The following is an 8,563-nucleotide window of genomic DNA, read 5'->3' as shown; positions in this document are numbered from 1 at the left end:
CTGGCATTTTCATATACGCTTGAGGTAGTTCTCTGTGGATTGTGAACACTGCAAGCATCTTCTCTCACGTGGTTATCTCCCCAGTTGCTTCATGGTATCTTGTTGAATCAACAGTTCTCTAATTTAGTCCCACATATCACTGAGCTGCACAGAAAAATAGTCTTTGCTTCTTTTTTTTATTTTAAAGATTTACTTATTTATTATGTGTACAGTGTTCTGCCTGCATGTATGCCTTCAGGCCAGAAGAGGCACCAGATCTTATTTTAGATGGTTGTGAGCCACCATATGGGTACTGGGAATTGAACTCAGGACCTCTGAGACTGCAACCAGTGTTCCCAGCCTCTGAGCCATTTCTCCAGCCTATTTATTTTGATTTTTTGATACAGGGTTTCTCTGTCCTGGAACTCACTTTGTAAACCAGGCTGGTCCTCGAACTCACCGAGATCCGCCTGCATCTGCCTCCCAAGTACTGGGATTAAAGTTGTGTGCCACTACTGTCTGGTTTATTAGTTTTATTTTTAATTAATTAATTACACAATTTTTGAGACAGGGTTTCTCTGTGTAGCCCTGACTGTCCTGGAACTTGCTGTGTAGGCTAGGCTGGCCTTGAAACTCATAGGGATTCACTGCCTCTGCTTCTGGAATTAAAGGCGTGTGCCACCATGCCTGGTAGTTGATTTTATCTTTGTAGACGGGTTCTCCCTATGTAGCCTTAACTCATTGTGTAGACCAGGCTGGTCTTAACTCACAGAGATCCGCCTGCCTCTGCCTCCTCAGTGCTGATGTTAAAGTGTACACCGGTCCACCTCTAGCTTTAAAGTTACTTATGCTGATGGAGCATCATGCAGACTTTTGGGAACAGATCCACTAACTGTGGCCACAGTGCCAGGTTCAGTCTCTGACCATTTGTGCCTGTCCACTTACAATGTTCCCAACTTCTGTTCCTTCCTTTCAGACAGTGTGACTCCCATAGAGGTCACCATGGTGGGGGTTCCCGCATTTCCTACGGACTTCCTGGCTTTCCCAGCCCGCCCTCCCTTGCCCTTTCTTCTTTGTTCTTTTGGCTTTGTCTTCTCTACTCCCGATCCATCCTTCTCCCCCAGGTGGCCGTCTCAACACGTGTCCTGTGATCAGCCTGGCATATGACATTTGACACAGACTGAGCGTGCTCTCTGTTACAGGTTCCTGAACAGCCCCACTCACCATGGACCTGGATCCCCACGCAGGTGTGCAGGTGGGCATGCGTGTGGTACGCGGAACAGACTGGAAGTGGGGCCAGCAGGATGGCGGTGAGGGCGGTGTGGGCACCGTGGTGGAGCTTGGCCGCCATGGCAGCCCCTCGACCCCCGACCGTACAGTTGTTGTCCAGTGGGACCAGGGCACACGTACCAACTATCGAGCTGGCTACCAGGGTGCCCATGACCTGCTGCTCTATGACAACGCCCAGATCGGTGTGTGGTGATGCCCGGCTGTGGGTGGGGCTGGCCGGGTGACTGGAGACCCAGCAGGTCCTCACGTACCCCACCCTGCACCTAGGTATCCGTCACCCCAACATCATTTGTGACTGCTGCAAGAAACACGGGCTTCGCGGCATGCGTTGGAAGTGCCGTGTCTGCTTTGACTATGACCTCTGTACGCAGTGCTACATGCACAACAAACACGACCTCACCCACGCCTTCGAGCGCTACGAGACATCCCACTCACGCCCGTGAGTCCCCCAGGCCACAGCCCACCTCCCTGAGGCCTTCTGAGTGGTGCTTTTGACATTGAGCTAGGCCCTGACCTCTGGCCGAGTTACTTCCAAAAAGTACCTAGCGAGCTCACCCTGCAGTTTCCTGGGAGAATAGCCAGGGTCAAGTGATTCTCCACCTCTGAGAATCACACACCTCCATCCCTCACTGAGGGCTTTCTCCAGGCACATGGTGAAGTGGGTGCTGTGGATGGGGCTTCCCCATACCTCGCTCTTAAAGCCAGGCAGGCAGACTCCAGTGCGGCTGCAGCCTGTGTTAACCCACGTAAATAGCAGTGGCTGTTGAAACATACAGCATCCCTGGTGGGGCCAGGCCTGGCAAGGAGGCTTGTCACTGGGCAGCTCACCCTGGGTGCCCACCCATGGGCATAGCCGGGAGTGGCCCTGGCCCGAGGCAGAGAGATAAGGATGGAGGACTTGGGAAGGCACTTGGGTCCCATCCTTTATTCTCTGATCTCTTGACCTTTCCTCTGTTTGGAGAGAATTGTATTAGAGGTTCCCTCTTCTGGCCAGCAGGAGGTCAGGGCGGCTGCTGTTTGTGCTGGTGAGCAGATAAGTGTTTTCATTCCTCTGGGCTGGGCCCTGCCCCTGCTACCTTAAAAGCAGCAGACATGGACATCATGATCACATAGACTGCTCCGAGAATCCCTGCCTGGTACTGGTGAAGGCGTCTGAACCCAGAGACGCTGACTAGCTTGTTCCCTTTCCCAAAGTGTGGAGGCTGCCTGGGAAGGCCATTTGAGGACAGCAGTTTGGCCGGACTCCAGAGTACCTGTTCTACAGACCCTTTAGGATAGAGGGACAGGGTGACCAGTGCAAGAACTGGCCGTCATATTGCTCTGCACGGCTCAGAATTCATTCTCTTGCAGGGTCTCACTGAGTCCCCGACAGGGCCTCCCTCGAATCCCACTGAGGGGCATCTTTCAGGGAGCAAAAGTGGTCCGAGGCCCTGACTGGGAATGGGGCTCCCAAGATGGTGAGTGTTGGCTAGAAAAAGACAGGGAGGAGAGACTGGGGATGGCTCAGCCTTGAGGCACTTTTGCCTGCTGGTGTACATCCTGTCTTCCCAGGTGGGGAGGGGAAGACAGGCCGCGTGGTGGACATCCGTGGCTGGGATGTGGAGACAGGCCGAAGTGTGGCCAGCGTGACGTGGGCAGATGGAACCACCAACGTGTACCGCGTGGGCCACAAGGGCAAGGTGGACCTCAAGTGTGTTGGGGAGGCGGCTGGCGGCTTTTACTACAAGGAGCATCTCCCGAAGCTCGGTATGGGGCTGGGGCCATGACACCAGCTGCCCTCCTGCCCCGGCTGTACCCATATTACCCTGGCCTGTCCTGACGGGTGGGGCCAGGTTGCTTCCTGAGACCTAGCCTGCCACCCTCCCCCAGGCAAACCAGCAGAGCTTCAGCGCAGGGTGAGTGTCGATGGCCAGCCCTTCCAGCGTGGGGACAAGGTCAAGTGTCTGCTGGACACAGACGTCCTAAGGGACATGCAAGAAGGCCACGGTGGCTGGAACCCTAGGATGGCGGAGGTGAGCCATCTCTTCTGCTGAGTCCCCATGTCCCCTGCTCCCCGAGTCCTTTGGACCCCTATCCCTCTTCCTGCCCCGAGAGTTCAGCCTGACCCAGCCATAGCCTCCGTGACCCGCCACAGTTTATCGGACAGATGGGCACCGTGCACCGCATCACAGACCGTGGGGACGTGCGTGTGCAGTTCAACCACGAGACCCGCTGGACCTTCCACCCTGGGGCTCTCACCAAGGTGCCTAGGGGGCTGGGCTGAGCCCCACTTACTGCTTCTCTAATTCCTTCCATGTACCGGTTCAGTCTTGGGAATGCTTAGTCAGGACAAGGACACCAGCCTTCCCGTTAAAGACTGCAACCTGCGGGAAGGGGAGAGCCTGGTGGGTGGAGGTGAAGCCAGGAAGGGAATCCAGTGTGAAGCACACAGAAGAATGAAGTAGTACAGACAACATTTTAGACTAGAGTCTGTGGGCCAGGGGCTCTGTCCTGAGAACAAAAGGAAGGTGCTGTTGTAGGCTAGAGGTGGAGATTTGCCACAGGAGACCAGCTTGGGCAGATTCTGTGAAAGCTGTTTGGAAAACTGGACTGTGGGATGGAACATGTGCCAGATAGGTGGGGCTGTCCAAGCAGGGACAGAGTGGGGCAGAGGAGGATTCTTCAGGACAGGCAACGTTCAGGCTTTCGCTCTGCACACAAGTGCATAGGTCGTAAGCATAGATTCCCTGCAGGACCCCCCTCCCCATAACAGGCCCTACTCTCCCTCCTGGCCCTGTGCTTACAGCCTAGGGTCTCACCCAGCTCCATCTTCAAGGTTTTTCCTGGGTCTGACCAGTAGGTAGGTGCCCCGGAAACAGGTCTAGGCCTTCATAGATCTCTAGAGCTAGCTTTGGTCTGGTCTGCTGCTACCCCACTGCCCTGTGGCTCAGGCTGGCCACCCAGGGCTGATTTGGTCACTTGAGGCCCTTGACCAGCCAGGCCATTTGGTTGTACTTGAGGCAGGAATTGGGGTCAAGGTTAGATCTGCTTGCCCTCCAAAGCAGGAGGAGCCCTCGTGCATGATCCTGAGTAGAGAGAAGTAGCTGGAGGACTCCCCTTACCTGCCTCTCTGTCATCTAGCACAACAGCTTCTGGGTGGGTGATGTGGTCCGGGTCATCGATGACCTTGACACTGTGAAGCAACTCCAGGCTGGACATGGCGAATGGACGGATGACATGGCTCCCGTGAGTCTTACCGTCTGCTGTCACCACGTCTGTCCCCACCCCCAGCTGCTGTCTGCTCCACTTCCAACCTGTTGTGACCCCACCTCTCCCCAGGCCCTGGGCCGTGTGGGGAAAGTGCTGAAGGTGTTTGGAGACGGAAACTTGCGTGTGGCAGTCGGCGGTCAACGGTGGACCTTTAGCCCCTCCTGCCTAGTGGCCTACCGGCCCGAGGAAGACGCCAACTTGGACGTGGCTGAGCGTGCCAGAGAGAACAGAAGTGCGGCATCAGCCTCAGTGGCCGGTGGGAGGAAGGGCAGTCCCTGGCCGGCACTTACCTCAACCCTGCCCCCAGGCTCACTGAGTGTGGCCCTGGACAAGCTCCGGACCCAGAAGAGTGACCCAGAGCATCCAGGGAGGCTGGTAGTAGAGGCTGCACTGGGAAATGTAGCCCGGGCTCTGGATCTACTGCGGAGGCACCCGGAGCAGGCAAGCTTCCGCCCAGCCCTTCTGAGAGCCAGCGGGGACAGGGCCTAGAATTCATGTGTTGGCTCTCCACACAGGTGGACACCAAGAACCAGGGCAGGACCGCCCTCCAGGTGGCTGCTTACCTGGGCCAGGTAGAGCTGGTGCAGCTGCTGCTGCAGGCAAGGGCTAGTGTGGACCTGCTGGACGATGAGGGCAACAGTGCGCTCCACTATGCAGCTCTGGGGTGAGGCCTGGGCAGGCTGGTGGGTGGGTCCTCTTGGGAATGAACCTTAAAGCCAGTGTGCGCGTAACAGGGTGACCCCAAATCCTCCCATTTCTTCCCGTAGGAACCAGCCTGAGGCCACAAGGGTACTCCTGAGTGCAGGATGTGGGGTTGATGCTCGAAATGGCACACGCAGCACAGCCCTGCATGTGGCTGTGCAGAGGGGCTTCCTAGAGGTGGTAAAGACCTTGTGTGAGCGTGGTTGTGATGTCAACTTGCCGGTGAGTGAGAGTCCCTGGACGCTCTGCCGCTAACTAGCCCTAGGTCAAGGAAGCAACTTGACCTTGGACAAAGGCACCCTGTGTGTGACCAGCGCTGTCTGTTTCAGGATGCCCACGCGGACACGCCCCTGCATTCTGCCATCTCTGCAGGTGCCGGTGCCAGCAGCATTGTTGAAGTCCTCACCGAGGTGCCTGGTATCGATGTCACTGCTACCAATAGCCAGGGCTTTACATTGCTGCACCATGCGTCCCTCAAGGGCCATGTGCTGTGAGTGTGCCAGGCTGTCCCGACTGAGGGCACTCAGGTCTGCAGAAGACCTTGGACAGACCGACCTCCTTGTTCCTACAGGGCAGTCAGAAAGATTCTGGCACGGGCACGGCAGCTGGTGGATGCCAAGAAGGAGGATGGCTTCACAGCACTGCACCTGGCAGCTCTCAATGACCACCGTGAGGTGGCCCAGGTCCTAATCCGAGAGGTGGGTGCAGGGGACCCTGGGCCACCCACAGGCCAGGAACCAGACCCGGCTGGGTCTGGAAACTGAGCCCGTGCCTCACCCCCTTTCCCCAGGGCCGTTGCGATGTGAACGTGCGCAACCGGAAGCTTCAGTCTCCGCTGCATCTGGCTGTGCAGCAGGCCCACGTGGGGCTGGTTCCGCTGCTGGTGGATGCCGGCTGCAGCGTCAACACTGAGGATGAGGAGGGAGACACAGCCCTGCACGTCGCCCTGCAGCGGCACCAGCTGTTGCCCTTGGTGTCTGACAGGGCTGGGGGGGACCCAGGGCCCTTGCAGCTGCTGTCGAGGGTGAGGGGCTGGGAAGGAGGGCCTGGGTGATTTTCCACTTCCCACTGTGCTCTAGGGAACCAGGATTTCTGGACAGTGGGGCAGTTTGTAGGACTTCAGTTTCAGGATCTGTAATCCAGGCCAATTGGAAAAGGGTTGGGGTCTGGTTGGGACGAGAGGATGAAGGGTCTCAGAGTTTCTATACCTACCTAGCAAAGGGTACCTTTGGGGCTTGTCTTCTCCCCTCTTCCTAGAACCAGAAGCCTTAGCCCAGAAGGGGTGTGTGCGTGCCCCATTGTTCAGATTTCTGGGTCAGCCTGGGGCCAGCAGAGGCTTTCCTCAAGTCCGCGTGGGTGTCTGCCCTTATCTATACGTTCTGCCGCTCAGCTACAGGCCTCAGGCCTCCCAGGCAGCACAGAGTTGACCGTAGGCGCGGCAGTGGCCTGCTTCTTGGCACTGGAGGGTGCTGACGTGAGCTACGCAAACCACCGTGGCAGGAGCCCACTGGACCTGGCCACGGAAGGCCGAGTGCTCAAGGCTTTGCAGGGCTGTGCCCAGCGCTTCCGGTGAGCCCAAAATGGGGGTGTGGAGGGGGGGGCACTGCTAAGGCCACCGGGTCCTTTCAAGCCCCCTCCTCCAACTGCAGGGAGCGACAGGCAGGTGGCGGTGGGGGTGTGCCCCCGGGCCCCCGGCACGTGCTGAGCACCCCTAACACCGTGACGAACCTGCATGTGTCTGGCACGGCAGGGCCAGAAGCTGCCGAGTGCTTGGTGTGCTCGGAGCTGGCACTGCTGGTTCTGTTCTCGCCGTGTCAGCATCGCACCGTGTGTGAGGGTGAGTGCAGGTTGTGGAGGCCCAGGGTGGCCCGGCCGCCTCGTCCGGCCCGGCCCCATTAACGGTACGCTGCCCCTGCTGGCAGAGTGCGCTCGGAGGATGAAGAAGTGCATCAGGTGCCAGGTGGCCATCAGCAAGAAGCTGCGCCCAGGTGTGTGGGAGGGGCTTGGCGCGCGCACGCACGCCCTCCTCGCCCGAACCCAATCTTCACACCTGCTGTGGCTGACGCCCACTCATCTCACCCCACAGATGGCTCAGAGGTGGTAAACACCATCCAGGTACCCGGTCCTCCTCGGCAGCTGGTAGAGGAGCTCCAGAGCCGCTACCGGCAGATGGAGGAGCGCATCACCTGCCCCATCTGCATCGACAGCCACATCCGCCTAGTGTTCCAGTGCGGCCACGGGGCATGCGCGCCCTGTGGCGCCGCGCTCACCGCCTGCCCCATCTGCCGCCAGCCCATCCGCGACCGCATTCAGATCTTCGTGTGAGCGCATTCAGCACACCATGGCGGATCCCAGACCCTTCAACAAAATACGTGTATTTTATAAAAAGATTCTCGGACTTTGCTGCCTGCTCCTTGCCTAGCGATGCTGGGCAGGCCCCAGCGATCCTCACCATTCCCAGCAAACTCTCCCCACCCCCAAAACACATACAGCACACGAAGCCCCAGGCTGCCTGTAGGTCAGGAACACTCACTGGTTGTCGTACAGGCCACTTAGAGTGATCTGGCTGTGGTTTGACACGAGAGGGTCCCGGAATCCACACGGTGCTCCAAAAGGCTTAGTTAGGGTGGCCCTATTTTCGCCCCCATGGGGGCCCACCGTACTTGCCTCTGCCCCTGTGCCCGTCCCTTCCTCCGCCCCCCCCCCGGGCGGAACTTAGACTATTTGGATTTTGGCCAAAGCAGTCTCCCCTTTCAGAGGGTCGCTCAGGAGTGAGAGGGTAGGAGGCCGCCAGGCTCTTGGCAGTTGATCAGGGGCAGAGGGAAGACGCAAGAAAGGGTCCACTTGTTGGAACAAATACTTAGTAATGACAGGAGGGCAGATGGCTAACGCTTTTCAAGAACTTCCAGCACAGCTATTTCGGGCAGCTTGGCGCTGACTCTGCTGGCCAGTACATTTGTTGCTGTCACCCAGGGTCCAAAGCCGGCATGGAAGGCTGGGAGAGACAAGGCGCCTGCCTGGGAGCCCCTCCTTCCTCAGCCGGGCTCTTACCCCCTGCTCTCCGTGTCTCACCCACCCAGTCTGCTCCGCCCTGGGGATCTTAGCTGGGCCTGGCATCACTTGAGTTACCATGCCACGCTCATTGGGCACACACCCAGTACAGCCACCGGCTGCCAGGTCTATCCTTCAGGGCTCGGACCATCGCTCCTAACCTTCTACCCCCCCCCCCCCCCAAGCCAGAACTCTACCAGGCCACCACACTCAGTGCCTGATTTTGTTTCTGTAACCCCCTCCCCTCTAAGCCTGAGCAGAAATTCCGGGTCCTGGCACTCTCCCCAGACCT

At 58.1% G+C, this 8,563-nt stretch overlaps 1 protein-coding gene across 4 annotated transcripts in view; it reads left to right on the top strand.

The window, feature by feature from the left end:
• The window catches only part of Mib2 (mindbomb E3 ubiquitin protein ligase 2), a 15,519-nt gene extending 7,683 nt beyond the window's left edge, over positions 1-7,836 (top strand). The window contains exons 4-21 of one of the 4 annotated variants that reach the window (XM_013354295.2): positions 1,182-1,451; positions 1,537-1,708; positions 2,620-2,726; positions 2,821-3,015; positions 3,139-3,281; positions 3,416-3,511; positions 4,390-4,494; positions 4,588-4,750; positions 4,826-4,959; positions 5,034-5,182; positions 5,286-5,442; positions 5,550-5,710; positions 5,792-5,918; positions 6,011-6,244; positions 6,611-6,789; positions 6,870-7,057; positions 7,143-7,208; positions 7,307-7,835. In XM_013354295.2, coding sequence (XP_013209749.1) covers positions 1,205-1,451; positions 1,537-1,708; positions 2,620-2,726; positions 2,821-3,015; positions 3,139-3,281; positions 3,416-3,511; positions 4,390-4,494; positions 4,588-4,750; positions 4,826-4,959; positions 5,034-5,182; positions 5,286-5,442; positions 5,550-5,710; positions 5,792-5,918; positions 6,011-6,244; positions 6,611-6,789; positions 6,870-7,057; positions 7,143-7,208; positions 7,307-7,545 — 2,862 coding nt within the window. In that variant the 5' untranslated portion in view covers positions 1,182-1,204 and the 3' untranslated portion in view covers positions 7,546-7,835. Of the gene's footprint in view, positions 1-1,181; positions 1,452-1,536; positions 1,709-2,619; positions 2,727-2,820; positions 3,016-3,138; positions 3,282-3,403; positions 3,512-4,389; positions 4,495-4,587; positions 4,960-5,033; positions 5,183-5,285; positions 5,443-5,549; positions 5,711-5,791; positions 5,919-6,010; positions 6,245-6,610; positions 6,790-6,869; positions 7,058-7,142; positions 7,209-7,306 lie in introns of all 4 variants that reach the window. The other 3 variants (XM_013354294.2, XM_013354297.2, XM_013354296.2) reach the window with 3 other exon arrangements.
• Positions 7,837-8,563: the final 727 nt, after the last annotated feature.

This window comes from Microtus ochrogaster, unplaced genomic scaffold, assembly GCF_000317375.1.
Source record: "Microtus ochrogaster isolate Prairie Vole_2 unplaced genomic scaffold, MicOch1.0 UNK38, whole genome shotgun sequence".
Classification (NCBI taxonomy): domain Eukaryota; kingdom Metazoa; phylum Chordata; class Mammalia; order Rodentia; family Cricetidae; genus Microtus; species Microtus ochrogaster.
This window is presented reverse-complemented; position numbering and strand designations above follow the sequence as displayed.